General features: G+C 40.5%; 1 protein-coding gene across 1 annotated transcript in view; it reads left to right on the forward strand.

Annotated features, from left to right (window-relative positions):
- The window catches only part of MRPS6 (mitochondrial ribosomal protein S6), a 63,982-nt gene that overhangs the window by 34,528 nt on the left and 9,758 nt on the right, over positions 1-19,696 (forward strand). Inside the window, exon 3 of the mRNA XM_031450089.2 lies at positions 14,453-14,592. Within this exon, the coding sequence (XP_031305949.2) occupies positions 14,453-14,592 (140 nt within the window). The remainder of the gene's footprint in view (positions 1-14,452; positions 14,593-19,696) is intronic.

The raw sequence follows: 19,696 nt of genomic DNA on the forward strand, positions 1-19,696 counted from the left end.
AAAACCTAAGTTGCATGCGTTATTCTTCTTTACTCTTTTAGTACTTAGAGGTATATTTCTTAAGACAAAGACAATCACCCATATAATCACAATATGATTATCAAAATCTGGAAGGTAACAGTAGTGCAATATTTTAATCTAAAGTCTTTATTCAAATGTTGCTGTTCCAAAATGTTCTTTTATGGCAACCATTCTCTCTCTTTTTTTTAAAGTTCAGAACCCAGTCCATTGCATTTAGCTTTTCTGTTTCCTTTAATCTGAAATAGTTCCTTAGCTTTTCTTTGTCTTTTGTGGTATTGACATTTTTGAAGTTTAGAGGCCAGTCATTTTGTGAATGCCCCTCCACAATTTACTGTTATCTGTTTCCTTGTGATTAGATTCACACTGTGTTTTTGGTGGGACTACAACATTAAGCAATAATATGTCCCCAGAACTTCACGTTGGGAGGCCTGTGATGTTGTGTTGTCCCATAATTGTTGACATTAACTTTGATACTTGATTGAAGTGGTATATACCAGGTTTCTCCACTGTATTGTTAACACTTGCCCCTTTGGTAATAAGTAATTTGTGGGAAGATAATTTGAGACTACGTAAGTAACTTATTCCTCATCAGACTTGAACCCCTACTTTTAGCATCCATTGATAATTCTTGCTTGAGTAAGTTATTACTACAGTGGTGTATAGCAGTGATTTTTCTAACTTTTTTTTTCTAACTTTACTGAAATGAGTTTCCCCACTTCCCCATTTATATGTTAGTTTGAACTCATGTATTATTTTATTTAGTGGGCTATAATTCATTACTGTCATTATTTTGCTCAAACATTTCCAGATTTATTTAGCAGGTCTCCCTTCTGGCTAGTTTGTGTTGTTTGTAACATGTTTCCATTATTTTTTGAGTACTTCTTATTTTCCAGCACAACAAGGGGTTCTAGGCTCACATGGAATTTCCTTGCCCCATTCAGGATCAGGCATTTACTTAGGGAATGGTATTTAGAAACCAAGGTCTGGGTGTGCTCATTCTTAGAGGTAAACATGTTCACTGCTTCTGGGCCCTTTTCAGTGTGCACATCTACTGATGCTTCCAATTGTAAACCAGCACTAGAGATTTCTTTTTGGCCTTCCCCCTTCTGTGTTGGTATCTCCTTTGTCCAACAGCAAGAAATCTGATAGTACTAACACTGTTACTCATTTTTAACAATTTCATAGTCTCTTAGAATCAAAAAGTTTTGTGTGTCTAAAAATGTGATTATTCTACTCATTTGTTTGAAAGTTGGCTGAATATAAAATTCTGGATTGAGGAGTATTTTCCTTCAGAAATTTGTTAAGCATAACACCTTTTCACTTCTAATTCCTGTGTTCTCAAATTTCACGATTATGTGCCTTGATGAAAGCTTTTCTTTCATTGTATGGGCTGTCAGTGGCCTCTTTCAGCTTGATATTCCTGTGTCCTTCAGTCTAGGCATAATTTTTCTCTTCTGTTTTCTCCCTTTTGGAACCTCCTTTGTCCAGCTCTTGGACTTTCTGGACTGGTCCAGTTGGTTTCAGTCTTTTGTCTTTTAATTTACATCTTTGTTTATTTGGTTTTTGTAGAGGTGTGTCTAAACTTTATTTTCCAACCCTTCTGTTGAAAAAGAATTTCTTTTAAATTTCTATCAGGTTTTTAGTTTTTAAGACTTCCAACTCTTTTGTATATGCTTGTGTTGAATCCTCTAACTTACTAGGAAATCCTGACATCCATTCTCCACTTAGCATTTGAAACTTGATATTTCAGAGTCTATTGCCCATTTCTGTCTTATCTTAAAAGAACATGTTGACAACCAGAAGCACAACGGGAGTTTCAAAATTCTGTTTATCTCTTTAAGTGCAAAGTTAATGGTTACTCCCATTTTGAAGGGGCCTTAGAAGTTGTCTATTTGATTTTTCTGTACCAAGCACAAATCCCACCTATCAAAATATTTTTGTGAAATTTGGCATACATTCTCAGTCCATGAAACATGAACAGGTGTACAAAGTAGTGAATGCGATTGATTATTGTTATTTGTGGTAGTTACAGTCCATAAAGTTGCGCCTAACACTTGAATTAGTGAATATGAAGTCGTTGCCCCCTGGGGAAATGCATGGTTAGGTTCCTGCCAGTCTCTGGCTGGTCACCACATTTTGGTCAACCAGTCAGTACATAATTGTGTTTCATGTGTCTTGGTTTAAAGACATCATATTTAAAATATATTGTTGGTTCATAAACATTGATCTCAAGGCCAGCAGCACCCTAACTCATGCCTGAACAAAGCTTACTTAATACACGTATTTCCTCCATAAGGGACATCATATATTATTGCATTTGGAAACACTAGACAGTAAGTACTTCAGTACTGCACTTGGGCCACTTTAAACAGTGAAATCAGCAAAAAAAGCAGAAAAGTGTGAAAAACATGGCACTACATAGACCGTGAAAAGAACTCTTATTCATAGTGGGGGCTGAAACAAGAAGAGAGAGCATCACGTTGGACCTGAGCTGGGAATGTGCGTACTGTTCACCACTCTGCAGTGGGAGTGTTGGTTTGGAGGTTACAGACATTTTGGTAGGTGAATTGGCATATTTGAAATCCACGAATAATGAGCATCCACTGTAACTGTGAAGCAGACATCTATGCAGCCACCACCCATGAGAACTAGAACTTTATCAGTCCCCACTCCTGAATGTTCATTTCATTTTGTAAAGAGTTTTTAAAGAGTTTAAACTCTGATTTTAAAGAGTTTTCTTATGACCTCAAATTCGCCTCTGACTTTCATTCGGTAGTCCAAGTTATGCCCCTGAAGTGTAGCTTTCTTTCTCTTTGAGTATCTGATGATAAATATTCAAGATAAATACAGTCTTCAATTTTCAGTCTCAGAATCAGGCTTAATCTCCATTCTCTGGTGTGTGCATCACAGGACATGGATTTCAGATACTTTACCATCTTTTTTTTTTTTTCTCCTGGGCAACTTTGAGGCAATTGATGTCCCTTTTTATGTGTGGCCTCCATGTTGAATACAGTACACCAGGGGAGATGTTACTGATGTAAGACTGGAATGAGAAATAAATAAAACAGAATGGGAGCTACCATTCCTTTGGGTTTTATTCTTCTTCCAATTCTAATATGAATTTTTATTGTCATACCCTCTAAAATACTGTTGTATCTATATGGGACTTGCTGACTCCACTTCCAGAGGTTTTTATAGTCTGAGTTTTGCTTTGATATTTTCTGTACACAGTAGGAGTCTAATGTCCATTGTTTTTTGTTTTTGTTTTTGTTTTTGTTTTTGTTTTTGTTTTTGTTTTTAATTATGTCCCAAGAATCTTTAGAAGTTTGGAGGCACCTTTTTGAGTTTCTGACTGGATCTTTGTTTCCATCTTTCACCTGCTCCTAGCTCCTTGACTGTACATCGTACATCTCTGTGTTTGACTAACAGGATATGCTTAAATTTGTTAGGCATCTTCGCCTTTAAAAGAAAAAAATTTACATGTAAGGTGCTGTTTTCCTTTTTGCAATGAAGGTCTTATTTCTCCTTGAATTTTATTACTTGGTTTAATCCTCTTTTCAGTTGAATAAAGTACAACTGGCAACTTCCATCTCTCATCTTTCCATTTATTCTTTTGACATACATGTTCATCAAACATTTATTGAATATGTGCCAGATTCTTTGCATCTCCAGCATCTTTACTAAGATGAGTAAGAAGCAACCTTGAAGAGGCTTAGTTAGGGAAGGGGATGTACTTCTACATAATTACACTTGCAAGATGTATGTGGATTGAGAGAGATACACATGGGGTTATGGAGGAAAGGCACACTTTCCTAGGAGGTAGCTGAATCTTGAAGGATGTCTTATTCCTTTAATTCCTCTGTGCTTTTATACCCTTTCTCCTCCCTGCTTTTCAGAGTGGTACCTTCATCCTATCACTTGCACTGAGCACCACTGTAGTGGCTTGGTGGTGGACACACTTTTGGTCTGTTGTTCAGCAAGGTATGCAAATCTGACTCTCTTGCCAAAGCCCAAGTTTCTGACTGTATCAAGGCATGTTTTAAAAAATTTCTCTTAACCCAGTCAACTTACTGATACTTTTGCTAAACCCGTACACCAATGCTTAGAAGATTCACATGATCTAAATAGAGATTTCTTCTAACCCTTTTGTCTCTACATCAGAATCCTTTGCTGATTCTCACCTTTCCTGATCTTCCTGTCATTCCATTCCACCCCTCCTCTCTGAACAGGTTGAAATATAAGGTGAAGGCAGGGAACTGAATTGTGCATGAAGGAGAGCGATCAGCAGGACAGGCACGGCTTGATGATGTCTACCTGATGCCTGCTCTCACTATCAGTTTCATGAGCTGTGGCATTTCATTCACTTGCTGCCATAGTAACCAGGACTCCTGCCAGTCTTCCTGTTTCCCATCTTTTATTCATCCGTAAGTGCATCTGGAAGGGAATGAGGAGGATAGAAATGGAAATTTCCCAGTAAAAAGACTGTGAATTTTGGAATGTTCTCAGAACAGTGAACCTGGGTACCTTATTTTTGGTATTTTTCCAGCTGTTCAGGTAGTATTAACCACAAGTAGTGACCTTTGGGGACTGTCATTTCATATTCGGGGGGCTACATTATTACTGTGAGAAAAGTGGAGCTTTTATGTTCCTTAAATTAGAGTTGGAGGAGATCATTGCTGAAAATCCTTTATAAACTGCAGTTCAGCCAGAATCATTCATCTTAGGGGTGATAAGAAAGAAGCCAGCCAACTTCCTACTAGAATGTGGTTCTCACCTTCGTCCACACCTGGGGAGCTTTAAAAAAATCCTAGTGCCCAAGATTTATGAATCCCCAGGCCAACTGAATAAAAATATCTGAGGGTGAGACATAGACATCTCACTTTTAAAACTCCCTAGGTGATTCTAATGTACTCTAGAGGAACGCCTTGACGAGCCCCCTTAAATGGCCTTAAATGGCCTCTGAATGACATTCTTTGACTTGAGACCTTGAAAACCAGTGGATTTAAATTTATTCATTTGTAATCTTTTGATATCAATACTGATATTGATGTCTCAGCACAGACTAGTTTCAGGGGGTCCCTTGGATGCCCACTACATTTAAAGTAAGTCCAGTTTATGATTTAAAGGCATTCCATCTGCCTTGCAGCTGAAGTGCTTTACCAACCATCCTACCGCTTTTCTAGTTACAAATTCAGCAATGCTGTGAACTATGACTCTTTTATTTCTTGCACTTTGCTTTTGGCATGGCGTTGATCTTTGCCAAACTTGGTAATTGTTGGATCCTTACTCCTCTGATTTCTTTTCTTCCATTCTTCCCTGGGTTCTTTTTATTTTCATCACATTGTTCAGAGAATATGTTTTTCTGTTACATTTCCCAGATCGCCAGAACCTCAGTCCTGGTTGCATGACCATAGAATAGGCAGGCTCCTCTTTCTTGTTTTTCTTACCATCTTGCTTTTATTGGCTGCTGTGTTCTCAAGGCCAAACTTGGCCCTGTCCCATAACATCTCTTTGGTTGCCCTGATTCTAGAAACAGAGATCTCTGGGCTTCTGTCTTCGACTAGATTCGTTTTCCCTCTGATTCCCAAGGGGCAGAGCAGCCAGTTGTAATAGCTCATGATGCTGGAAGTATAGCTTGCACGGCTCTTTCAGGAACCACTGAAAGCTTTCCATCTGTACCTCTCTGCTTATTACATTATTTAAAACGTAAATGATGTGGAGTCAGTGAATGAGTTGTAAACGTTGAGGCATAGTTTCAGGGCTTTGACACAGAATTCACAAGTTATGGCACATTGTCATAGACTTAGGGGAAGAAATTCTTAAAACAAAATAAAACTGAATCCGCCCTTCCCCTCCCCAGGTTTAATTTTTAAAACATCTTTCATTGCTCATTGTAAGAGAAATCAGATAATAAAGCAAAGAGGAGAATAGAATACACCTCTCATCTTACTACCTGTGGAAAACTAATGTCATTCAGCTGTATGTTCATGCAGACTTTCTAAATGTACATGTACGTTAGTACTTTTTTTTCTTTTAGAAAAAAACTGGATTGACCCTACATGCTGATTTTTTTTAATTTTATTTTTAAAATATTTTCATGTCCATGTATAAGGATCAACATCTTGTTTTTTAATGGCTGCATAGTAGTTGTTCAATCAGTGAAAATACTTTATTGAACCAGACTCCTGTTAGTGGACAAATACTTTTCCATCTATTCACTGTCCTGGTAGCTTTGTGGTGAATGTTTTCATAGCTAAATCCTTATACTTCGGTATGGCCGTTTTCTTAATTTCCTAAAAATGGCCATAGGATTGAAGGTATACACATTTTAAACTAATATAGATTGCCGTATTTGATCTCCAGAAAGTTGACATTTTTACCAAAAGTGTGTTTGAAGACACTGAAATCTTAATGTAGGCAAAAAATTGCCATGAGTGGAAAAAAGCAGTGGATTCTACCTATACCCAGCACAATGCCCACATCGATTCCACCCCAAATATAAATTCTATCAGAACCGTCTTCCTGTCATCCTGTTAGTGCAACCTGTTCTGAGAGGATGCTGACTGACTGTCCTTCCACCTCTTACAGAGATGCTCAGTCTTTTGGATCTGGCTGAAGTCTGCCATCTCTAACTCACCAGTCAGAAATATTTCACCCTCCTTTTTATTAGTGACTTACGTGTGTCTGCATATCTACATCACAGACTTCTAAAGGGCAGGGAATTTGTATTTCATATCCCCATGGCTACCCTATTAGAGGTGGATTTCATAGTGAGAAACTTGGAAATACTTGTCTTGAGGGACACACTTTGAAAGGAATGTTTGTGGATAAATATTAGGTTAAGCCTTAAGAAATGGTCAATATTTGGACTGTTCTTGATCCCCCCAAATGGCAGTTTCTTAAAGTACAACCTATATTTCTGATACCCACAGAGTTTGGTGTGTTTATAAGAGATCATTCAGTTTGCTGTCACTCCATTTCCAGGTGTGGATGTATGCACCTTCTTTTTTACAGCTGATTTATGCCATTAAGATTATTTTAAAATCATTCCCCAGTGGGGATTTATAGGTGCCCCCCTCCCATAACTGTGTCTCAAAAAGGTGATTGTGTAAGTTGAATATCATATTCATGAGTGCTTTTCACTTAGTACATACTTAAGGAACTCTTAGAGCTCTGTTGCTTTAATGGTTAAATGACCACTTGATATATCTGAGCTGTAAATCTGCAGTATTTAGCATTATTTAAAATTTTTGAGGTATTTTTCATTTTGCAGAGCACACAGCAGTGGCTTATAAAAAGAAGCAGTTTTTCACTGAATTACAGTATTTGTTACTTTCCTAGTACACTTGATGTGTATCGATGGGTTCCCTTCTCTTCTTCCCTCATTCTCTCCCCCGCTTTTTAAAGTCTGTAAAGTCTTTGTTCATGATTATTCTCTCTTTCTGGTAAATGATCTGTTAAATATGATTCATGGGCAAAGTAGTATAGCAGTTAGTTCTTAAAAGTGTTTTCTATCTTTTACCTTCAAAGAGTCTGTAAGTTAATCTTCTAGTCACTTACCTACAAGTTACAGAGTGTATAATAGTCCACTGTAGGTAAGTATAATCATGTTCCAGCATGTATTTGTTTAGCTTTGTGTTTTTTTTTTTTTTTTACTGTTCTAGACTTGCCCTTAGTGAATTTTATTCTAATTTTTAAAATAGCTTCTGTGCTTAGTAATTTTTGCCCTTAATTACCAGGAGAACTACAGCTCTTGATTCAATAAATTGTGGGGTAAAGGGGTTCTCTTGAGTCATAAAAATATTTGATAAAACAGTTCCCATGGAATCATTCTCAGAGTTGGGCACCGTAGATGGTGTTAGGCAGGGCCGGCACTTCACACATTTTGAGGTAGATGGTGTCCATTCTGTTCTTCCCACCAAGGTCTGCTAGTGACAGAACTTCCCTGGAAGCTAATACTACTGTTGAAAGATACTCACAGATTTTCTCTTCCAAACTGCTGTGAGAATCTCAATGCAGACTTTCCTGGGACTTTCTCTGTATTTGGAAATGCAAATTTCAAGGATATTTTCTTAAGGAGCTAAACCTTGGAATTAAGATGCAACAAAGAGTGGGAAAGGCTTTTACATTTACATTTTCACAGATTTTAACAGTTTTATGACCTGGCTCCTGCTTTCCTAAATCTTAGACTTGCTCCTGGTTGCTGCACAGCCCTTTGTAACATGAGAAAGGCAGGGTGTAGGTAGGTAGATGCTACATGCCACTAAGTGTTGTGGATTCTGTGTCATTTTCATTTCCTGGTAGGCTGTGACGGTTTTGTAGTGATAGCCGGGTGCACCCTAGGGCCACTGGCTCAAAACTGTCTTGGCCAGAGAATCTAATTTACAAGATAATTTTGTTGACATGCTTCTCTTCTGGGATGAAAATATGTTGAATTAGATTAAATACTGGTCATTGACCTATGGTGATGTTTGTGGTACTTCTGTGAATTATTAGCTTAGTAATAACCTTACTGAATTGGGAATTTTATTTGGGGGGCAAGGGGAGATGTACTTCCTTTTATTTTCCTTGTCTCCTTGTTGTCATAGAAACTTTGCCCATTAGAATTCCTAGAACTGCAGTTTTCAAAATGTGATCTGAGTGGGATTAGCAGATTCCAACTACTGTATATAGAATAGATGAAAAACAAGGTCCTACTGTGCAGCACAGGGAACTACATTCAAAACTTGTAATAACCTGTAATGAAAAAGAATATGAAAAGAATATATATATATGTATAACTGAATCACTCTGCTCTATACCAGAAACTAACACAACATTGTAAGCTGGCTATACTTCAATTAAAATAAAAAGTGACCTGAAAAGCCTTGGACTTCTCAGAGACCTTTTCAGGGGATCACTGCAAAAGCAGTAGTGTGTAAAACAGCTGGTGTCTTAGTATAAATCTAGGCACCAGCACCAAACTTTATTAGTAGTCAGTGTATTTCTCACCACCATGCAATCGTAGTGTTTTTTAAAAGGCAGTTTCACTTCAGAACGTCCTTCAGAATGGTGCCGGAATAGTATTAGAATTTAATCTTGGCAGAGGCTTTAGAAGTTGGCAAGTCTAACCTCCCACCCAGTGGAAAGATTGATCCGATGGTCATCCCAGTCTTTGCACTTCGAGTGACGGAAAGGTCATTGCTTCACAGGGCAGCCTATTTCACGTCCATGGAGCTGTCATTTTCAGAAATGTGTCCTTTATATGTCAAGGCTCTGTTTCTCTGTAATTTTTACCCATTGATTCCAGTCAAACTCTCAGGGTCCAATCAAAATAAGACATATCTGTCGTTTGCATAGTAGCCCTGAAAGTATTTGAAGTCAGCTGTTGAGGTTTCCCTAAGGTGGGCTTTTGTGGCCTGGATACCAGTAGTTCGAGTAATCATTAATAATAAGATCAAAATTTGGTTTTAATTTTCTCTTAGGGTGAATTTTCTTGAAGTATTGTTTAGTGTAAATTCTTATGTTATCAGCAAATAATCAGAACAATCTAAGTTTAACATTTATGTTTATATATATTTGAACTTTATATTTTTGAAATATATTTAGTTTCACTTCTATTGGATGAATTCTGGATTCTTTTTTTTTAATTGAAATATAGTTGGTTTACAATGTTTTGTTAATTTCTGGTGTACAGCATAGTGATTTAGTTATACATACATATTTTTAAGTTTTTTGGGGGTAGGTAATTGGGCTTATTTATTTATTTAATGTCAGTACCAAGGATTGAACCCAAGACCTCGTGCATGCTAAGCATGCACTCTGCCACTGAGCTCCTTCTGTTAGATTCTTTTAAACTGCAAATTTGTATTTAAAAAAAAAAAAAATTTTGGCGCTACGTGAAGTAAACATAAAAACACTAGTACTATAATTTTGCTTCAGTATTGCAGTCACTACCCTGATAGTGAGCTTTGTGTTTATGAAAAGTAGCTTCAAATTGTATTAGAGAAAGGAGGAAGCTTCAGATTCCTGGTGGAGCAGGGAAACTGGAGTACGTAAGCAAGAGACCCTCTTTGGGAGGTACAATTGATGCATTAATTTATTCAACAACCATTTCTAGTGCCAGCTTCGTGATATGGACTTAAGGAGTACAGTTGTGTACCAGATAGACAAAAGTCCTTGCTCTCCTGAAGCTTCCATTCTAGTGATGAAAGAGTGTTGCTGTGTGGAAGTAAACGGGGTGACACAAGGAGTCCCTGGGGTTGGGGTTTGGGGCACTTCTGGGTGATGAGGAGGTCAGAATGAGGAACACAGAAAGAAAAGAGAGACTTTTAAAAAACATTGGGTGACTCCAGGATATTTTGAGAATTGTGACATAAATGTATACGTGAAGCTTACAGAAACAGAAAATTTGTTGAGAATCACTAATGTAGCACACGAGGAAAGTGAGGCACAATTTAAAATGGATAAATTTTAATAGTTTATCCAGGGTTGTCTGACATTAGTGGAGGAGCAGGGACTGCAGTCCAGTTTTCCTAGCTCCCATTCACATTCATTCACTGTTTCTTTTCCATATTTTTTTCAAGTGAGCGATTTCCGCCCTCCAATCTGTGCTGTAACAAAATTGTGTTTCATTGACATATGGTGGATTGGAGGAAAGTCTGAGGGAGCTGCTTTCAGATGGGGTGAGAGAAGCCTATAAGGAGCGCGTGTGCACAACCTCTCTTAGAATAGTTGGAATTAAGTGGTTCAGAGACCTTGTAAATGAGAATTACGGCAGCAAGATCATGTGCTTCCTGTAGACCATATGTTTTTACAAATTGAACATTGTGCTGTATTGAGCAGAACTTTTTTTTTTGAAGCCTAAAATTTTATATTAATAAATATGTAGGTTTCACCAAATGAGGCAATTTGAAAGCCTGTATTGATATATTAGGAGCTTGGTGGATGGAGCGCTGATTTTGCAGAATCCCTTCTGAGTCCTGTGATGATCTGAACAGTCAGGCTGATATTCCTTATTAGGCTGGTGCCCTGCGTGTCTCCCTGAGGACTGATCCCATGGGAGTGCACTGTCTGTACCCCAGGGGCCCAGGTTCGCATGGTGCATTTTAAGGTGAGTGGATTGAGGCTTTGCCAGCTTCCCTCAGCCCGTTAGAAGGTAGAGCAGAAGCTGGCCAGATAGTAAGTAATTCAGGCTTGTGGGCCATACAGTCTCTGCTGTAACTGCAGGTCTGCTTTTACCACGAGAGCTGCCGCGGACACTACATAAATGCATAAGCTGGCTGCGCTCCAATAAAACTTTATTTGCAGAAACAAGTTGTGAGCGAGATTTGGGCCACAGGCTTTGTTTGCTGACCCTTGATTTAGAGTGATGAGGTGAGGTATATGGTGTAAGGTACAAGTTGAGCTCCCTTAATAAACAGGGACTCTTTTAGCCCCTTCTTCTTTTTACACTTCTGGGTATTCTGAAGTTACAGTGAAATGAATTTGGTCATTCAAGCAGTCTACAGTTTGACCTTGACATTACTGAGGTCGAAATGTGTTCTGATATTTTCCTAAGTTGCATTCTTGTTAGGTAGCCTTTACCCTTTTTTGGACAGAAGAAAATCTTTTATTTTACAAGCTCTTACTTCAGAAGAGGGTGCTCCGTTTTTCACACTGTAAACACTTCACTTGGAATTTAAACAAGAGGTATTGAGATATATTCCTTTTTAATCAGGCAAAACTGAAATTAAAATTAATGCTTTGAGTAGCTAATCAGAAGACTATAATCAATCAAAGTATGTTTTTTTTACCCATTCTTTATTTGGATAGACTGTTCATCCACCTTATCAGTTAATTGTATCAGTAAATAGTATTTTAAATGAAATGAAATATTAACTGTTGTTAGGAATGAGGTTTCTGCAAAATTTGTAAATACCTGCTAGTGAAATATGAGGAGAATTTAGTCTCCATTTTGTTGGAACTATATAAGAATGTTTGTTTGCAATCATAAGGAGAAATTGCTGTAGACTTTTACCTAGTTAGTGTTAATGCAAAGAGATAGTTGGCTCCTGTTTTTATTTTCATGAAATTTCCGTTTATCATAAGGGTGATTAAATATATAAATTCACATAATTTTCATTAGGTATTTTTGAAGTCTATGGTGGGCTACAATAGGAATGAAAGGAGAAATTTTATTTCTGAACCTTAAACTAATACTTAGTATATTCACAGCATTTCAGCAGTATTTGTCAGAAAGAAAATATACAGCTATATCGTGGATTCTTCTTGGGCTACTGGAATGCATACTTAAAATTTGTTCTGCAGTTTTCTTTTCATTTGATCTAAAATGAGCCACTGGAAGGTAGGCTTTTCGTAAGTTCACCCCTGCACTTCACGATTTCTTTACTTGCATTTCTTCATTTATGTCTTTGAGAAGTTCCCTTTTGCTTGCCCAGGTGTCCTCTGGCCTCCTTTCCCTGACTTGACTTTTGTCAGTGTTCCTTTTTTTTTTGCCTCAGGCCCTACCACCTGCTAACTGCCACGTGATCTCAAAGTTATGGCATCTCTCAGGGTCCCAGTTTCCAAATCTGTAAACCTTCTTTACTCTGTTTTGTGTGTGTGTGTGTGTGTGTGTGTGTGTGTGTGTGTGTGTGTGTGTGTGTGTGTGTGAAGATTAACTATGTGACATTAGAACACTAGACTAGCATTGGGCATATAGCAGTCACGCAGCAAATCATGTTGGCCATTGATGACGTTGTTTAAAGCATCTTACATTTTATCTTCTGACTGATTCATTCCCCCTTTAACTAGTAACTTGCTTAAGTTTTCTCTCTCCTCAAACACTTTGCTTGAATATGTTTGCCCCTCAGGCTCTGGAACTTTCTTTTGGTCGTCGTTGCCATCACACCTCTACCATGGATGTCTTTGCAATCTGACTTCTAGCCCTATCTTGCTAAGTGACCATGTGGTCACCACGCTGTGGCTTTTTCTTCATCTCCACCCTGTATCCTGTCGTTTTGGAGGCTGCCTCTTCCCTTAGTTTCTGTGACAGGGCAGATCTGATTTACCTTCTGCTGTTTGCTTCTCTTACTTCAAGTCCTCTTGTCAGTCCGCCAAGTGTTTGTGCTCCCCAAGCTTCTGTGGATCTCATCCTCAGTGATCTCCACATTCCCCTCAGTGATCTCACCTACTGCCAAGGTTTCAGGTAGCCCCTCTCGGCAGATGACTAACCTGCCCTGTTGTTTTGAGCTTAAGGTTTACATCTTGAGAGGTTAACTTGGAGAAGCTGTGGGTATCTCAGACTCAGCATGTCCTAAACCAGATTCATCTTCTGTGGTCCCTGGCCAGCTACTCCAGATTTCTTTTTAGCTGTTAATAACAACCCCATATTTAGTGCCCCCTTTGCCACACCTCTTCCTCATTTTCTACATTTCATTAGTTGTGTCTTCCTGTTTACCATTGTAAAGTGTCTTTTCTTCCTAAAGTTTTTGGTGTAAACATATGCATAGAGAGATATCTGGAAAGCAGTTCATCAGAATGTTTAACGAATTTTATCTCTGGATGATGGGACTCTATTTTGTTTGAATTTTGTTTTTCATAACAGATATTTATTATTTATATACTTGCACCCAACCTATAGTCTTACTTCTCAGTCCTCCCTTGTCCTGAACGTCACCGATGGGACTCCTAGCTATTTCCTCAATACTTTCTTGTCTTTGCTTCTTTACTCAGTGCCTGGCTCATTTGTTCTTTGCATCTCCCATTGTCATTTTCCAGGGCTCCTTATAAGTCAGCTCTCCTAATGAAACCCTTCTTCCAACTGAATCTGCTTTCTCTTTTCATGAGCTCTCTGGTCCCTGTGTCACTTCCTGCACTCTGCCTTCTGGTCTTCTTACATGAGTTTTTGTGTTCATGTCTTTATTAGATTGTAAGCCCCATGAGGGCAGAGGTTGGGTCTTACTCATCCTTTCCCCCTTTTGGCTACAATCTCCCTATTTTTCTTTGGGGGACAACCCCTTTTCCCACTGTCTGTATATGGTTTTGGTGAGATGGTCAATCAAAGTGTCCTGCCAATAGGATGCTCTTCCCCTGGAATTTGAATTTTGAGCCCTGGGCTACAAGAACTGGCAGTGACTGGCGCTGATTCATCCTGGCCAAGGTGCTCTGAAGAAGCCACTCAGTTAGTTCCTGCCTCCCAGATCCCTGGAGCTGCTCTGGTCCCTGGACTCTCCGAGGCCTGCTTCTTCAGATTTTCCTTCGTATCTGTGAGCTATCTCATATCCTTACAATAAATACCTCTCTCTCTTTTTTAAACTTTCTTAGCCAAAGATAATTTCTGTTGTTTTTCCCCAAAGATCCCTCCCAATAGAGCTGTTATGATTGGAACTGACCACACTTAATCATTCCAGTTCTAATAATGATTCTGATCTGTTTTTTCTTCTTTTTAAAAACAAAACCCCCCAAACAGCCAGAGACTGCTGCTGCTTTGAAACGTACTCTAGAAGCCCTGATGGACAGAGGGGCAGTAGTGAGGAACCTGGAGAACCTGGGCGAACAGGCGCTTCCTTACAAGATGTCCTCGCATAGTCAGCGGCACACCCGAGGAGGGTAAGTCTCTTCATGAGTCACTTGACAGCTGCCTTTGATGGGCTCAGTGGGGAACACTGTGTATTTCAGCTCAGAAGTTACTGTACTCTTAACAGTCAGATCCCCATCCTACCAGGTGGTGTGCAGGTATGTACCCCAGCAGTGTTGTGTTGCAAATGGGATGCATTTGTGCTGACCCGTAATCATCTGTAATCAGGGTACAAAAACTGGTCATGCCAGGAGCAACACATTTATAAGTTTTTGATTGTGGGAAACGTTTCTTGTCAACTTAAGCACTGTTTTCTCCTGGCATTTCTTTCACTTTTGCCTTTAAACACCTCATTGAGCAATGTATTGTCCGCCTACTCAGTGCGTCCTTTTAAGAATGTAGGTTGAGATAATAAGCCGAATGTACTTCTTTTACAGCCGTATATAACCAGAGCCTAAAACCCATAATAGAAAATGTTTTTATCTGCTCCAATCAATTTTAATCAAAATTTCTGTAGTGGGATTTTTTTTCTCACATTTGTCAAAGGTTTGATTTTTATAGTACCTTGTAGATAATTATCCTTGTAGAAATTCTTTGAGGCCAGTTTGTCAAGTTGATTTGAAGCTTTGTAAGCTCTCATGGTAGCTTGCTTACCCCATCGTTTCTGGTTTGGAGGAAGAATCTTACATTGTTAGGCTTCCTTAGAAGTAGGTGACAGGGAAGATGGGAATCAGTTTTTAGCATAGTGGGAGAGGCCCGGACTCGGAGACTGGATTCTCCCTCTTGTGTTCCCAGCTGTGTGGCCTAGACCAAGTCACTTAGCTTCTCTGTTTCCCGCTTCCTTGGGTACTGAACTCAGATGACCTCCCATCTGCTTTGTCACAGAGATCAAATGAGATGTTCTCTGAAGATGTGCTCTGTGGACAGCACTGGGTGTTGTGTGAGCTGCTTTTAGGCACACGGAGCGAGCACTCTTATGCAGTTTTGATACAAGTGATGCACTCAAGTGAAGTCCTGCGTCACACTGGGCTTTCTTACTGCCTGTAAACCTTCTGCCGAGGTGTGGCACAGACTGCACATTGCATCTTTTGATTGCTTCACCTTGTTTTGTGCTAGTGTTCAGCTTCTTGAGAGCACCTCTGCAGAGCGTGCCTGAGGTGTTGCTAGGCAACATGAAATGCACGGTGGCTTATTCCCTCTCCACAATCATAACAACAGTGAGCCATGCCGATTGTGTGTGTAACATTTTTTTTTTAACTTAACCACAAAGAGGTTTGGTTATAATAGCAAGGCTATGAATCCTTTTGCCTCTTTTTCTTTTTTAAAGAGGAGTATGTAAAATTTGGCCAAGAATTATTAGCCAGGTTCCGTGATGTAAGGCACTGAACAGGGAGAGAAGTCAGCTTTCAGGGAGGTCAGTAGGAGTGCTTTCTTCTGCCCTCTTTCCAAGTACAGGATTTGACCTTATTGGCGGCTGGTGTGACCAGCATCCTAGAACTTACCGCTTCTCACGGTGTGGGCAGTGCCGCTGCTCCTGCTGTCTGAGGCCCACACTTGGAGAACTGCTGCGTTAATTCATCTAGTTTTCAGGCCTCTGTGTGCATATGCTGGGGTGGAGTGGTGCTCTTTCTCTCTTACGGAGAGAATAAATTCAGATCCAGGAAGTGCCCACCTGGAATTAAGGCAGAACTGCTGACAACGCTGGCCCTACGTCCTGGATTCCTGACAAGGTACCTGTGCCCCACCAAAGACTGTGTTGTAGGCACTTAGTTCCTCCGTAGCTAAGGATTTTATTTTTGTTGTGTTGTTGTTTTTACTTTCAGACTTCTCAGCAAAGGAGAAGCCACATTGTTAAAGTGCATTATGTTGTGTATATTGTGCATTGACACAGAAAGGCAATTCCCAGTCCCAGGCTGGGAGGTTCATGTTTTAAGCTTGCTTTTCTGGGGATAAATCAATATCTGGTATTTATTTGTTTGAGATAATGTTTTCCAAAGTGTGGTGATACTCCACCGAAAACTGGGATGTGCTTGTGATCAGTTAGATGTGGGAAGCCTTGCACGTTCTGCTCCTTTTAGAGATTCACCGCACGCTGTAGAGTGTAAATGGTGAGACACCCTGCAGTAAGATGCCTTTGTTTGTCAGTGTCCTTTGACCATGTAACTTTTAGTTTTGTAACACTCACTAATATTCCTCACAGTGGCTTTTGGTCAATGAGGAGGTGAGGGGCTAGGGTAGTTGGGAGTTACCTCCGGGGGTTAGAGATTTAGAGTTGAGTGGTGTGTCGGATGTCTGCAGTGTGGAGCTTAAGTTTACTCTGATATTGGCTGCCACTAGTCCTCCCATAGTCACTAACCCCAGTGACATTTGTGCTAGGCCTTTTGTTCACATGGCTAGCTCTTTTTGTGCACTGATGTAGCCACAGAAGGCATTACAAACATGTATTAAGCAGATGTGCCCAGCGTGTGCCAGGTGCTGGGAAGGCTCACTTTTACAAAGTGGTTGAGAAGAAGCAGAGTGGACTTGTTTGTCATGCATTTATTAGCATTCGGAAGGTTTTGACTCTTTTGAACAGCCGTGGAGGCCATGACAGGTGTCTGTAATTTTGGTGGGGTACTGACTTGAATCCTTAGGTTGGTGTGTGAGAGCCAACTTTTCAGCTGGCTAACTAGTGGGCTCGAGATGCCCTCTAAGAACCCACGTTGCGTTGTGGTGCTGTTGGTCATACATATTTGTTGCTTTTACATTTTACAGGAAGAAATGGCATATCCCAGTGGTACTCCTAGGTCTCAGGATGGTTCTTGTGATTATTGTGGTTCCTGATCTCAAGAAGTTTTCACTTGAATCAGGGGCTTGCATGTGTATGACTAACCCAGGCACCGGGGCAGCAGCCAAGGGGGTATACAGGCTGGAGCTCAGCACCCCCCAGGCTGACCACCTCACCTCCTCCCCCCAGATCCGTTCCCTGGCTACACACATGGCAAGTAGGCCTGAATGAAGGATGAGGGTAGAAAAATGCTTAGGTAGGAGAGATCCTGTTACTTTAGGGTTATTTGGGAAGTCTTCCAGAAAGAGGAGGGGGTACCTTGAAAGTGGTACCTAGTGTTTATTATATCAAGTCTGTTACTGGTTTATGCCCCCAAAATACAATCATTATAGTCCAGATATTAACTTGGTCAGTCCTGACTTTGGAAACAGGTTACATTCCAGGTTACATACGGGATTTGTAAGTTTGATGTTTATAACTGGGAACCTATTTTCCCATTAGAAAAACTTAATGGTTAAGTTTTGATCCACAGAAACTTGCTTGAGCTCAGAATCTCTGAGGGTCAGTAGAACTGGAGAAGTTATATATGTACAGCTGGAGCACCTTTCTAAAACTTAGATTTAAAATGCTGCTCTGAGTTCCTTCTGGCAGCAGAGTAGAGCCTGGGTTGAGTCACCTTTATTTATCAGGGGTGGGGATAGTATCTCAGATACCTGTAACTTATTAAGAGTATTTTTCCAGGGGAAGTCAGTTCCCTTGTCAGTTGTCCCTCCGGTGATGTGCATTTAGGAATAGGGAGGAGCTGACCAGATGCCCCTGTTGCTGTCTGGGCCAGGCTGGGCTGGTTGAGAAGTTTGGATCCTCTAGACCAGCTTTCCAGGTGGAGGCTTCTGGCCTCACTCGCCACCCCTTTCACCAGGCAGCGCCTGGCAACCGCTGGAGCGTTATTTGGAGCTGAGGGGAGGGGGAGTGGTGTGGTCTTAGAAGGCCTGGGATTCATTCTCAGCTCTGGATTTGCTCTAGTCTCTTGGGGGCCCCCAATTAGCTTTCCTTTGTATAGTCACATGCTCATCTTGGCACCTTGATTGACTCTGTGGGAAAGGGAAGGTTGGTGTCTTGGAAGATTCTTACTGTATTCCTTGGAGTCTAAAAGGGGACAGTGTCACATGTGCAGAAGGGAGCAGCAGGAGTAAGTGCTCATTTAGACCCTTGCTAAAAAGGGATGGGCAGTTTACTGAATCATAGTAGCAGATTCTGCCAGAACTACGTCGGCGTCTTTGTCTTCCTCCAGGGCTGCACAGGCTGGTTTAAGGCTCTCTTTCCACTAGATGGGGCTGGACTGAGACTGAGAGTGATTTCTGGTGCAGGGGAGGGAACTATAAAAGAAACCGTGGTCCATATTTCAGTGTTGGGCTTGTGCTTGTTTGTAAAAGGATGCCCCAGATTGGCTTTGACTATTTTTACCATGCCTGATTTTACTGCAGTGAGACTGGGCTGACTTCAGAATGCGTGTGTATAAGAGCTCTTAAGACATGAGGGAGGTTTTTCTTGCCTGTTTTGTCCCTTCTTTCTCTTTTCTCATCTGCTTTAAAATGTGGATAGGTACTTATAGCAGAGATCTGCTGGCCTACATATAAGATGCCCTTCTATTTACGGGTAAGCAGAATGATAAAAATAACTGGCTCTGTGGTGAATCAGTGGAATTTTACTGACTCGCTCCCCGAGTGTGTCTGCAGCTCACTCCGGGAGCGCTGGCACCCTCTCTAGAGGAGACTGATTCTCCTCTGTGGTTTTCCCGTTAGCTAACATTTCCATGTTCTTGTGCTTTCCTGCCAGCGTTAAGGCCAGGCCAGCATCCTGACCCCATTCTTGTGTGTAGGTGCTTCGTGACAGGGTTTCAAGGCAAGGCTGCCATGGCCTTGCAGGTTTCTTTTTGGTGGCAGTGTCCCAAGATTTGTAAGGATTCTGCAGCAGGTTTAGTGGTTTTTAAAATGTATGAGACCCAACAGATATAAAAAGAAATGGGGCTTTTCCATGCAGAGGGTGTCTTCGTTTTAAGGGGAATAATTCACTGCCTCAGCAAAGCCTGAATCCAGCAAGATTTAACCGATACAGGCTAGGAACTGGCATTCAGACGGATCTGTTTCCTGTCTTCAAAAAGGCTTGAAGATGCTTCATGGCTGCAAATCCCTCTTCTCCCCCTCCCCCACCCTGCTCACTGGAGCCACTGAGCGCTTCAGTGGAAATTTCCACTCGTCTGCTAGGGGGAAGGGGAGGCTGTGAGTGAGTGTGTGACTGTGTCTGAGAGAGACAGACAAAGAATATAACTCAAATTCAGCCAAGCACTTTTTATGGAAAACTTGTAAATA

Source organism: Camelus dromedarius, chromosome 2, assembly GCF_036321535.1.
Source record: "Camelus dromedarius isolate mCamDro1 chromosome 2, mCamDro1.pat, whole genome shotgun sequence".
Classification (NCBI taxonomy): domain Eukaryota; kingdom Metazoa; phylum Chordata; class Mammalia; order Artiodactyla; family Camelidae; genus Camelus; species Camelus dromedarius.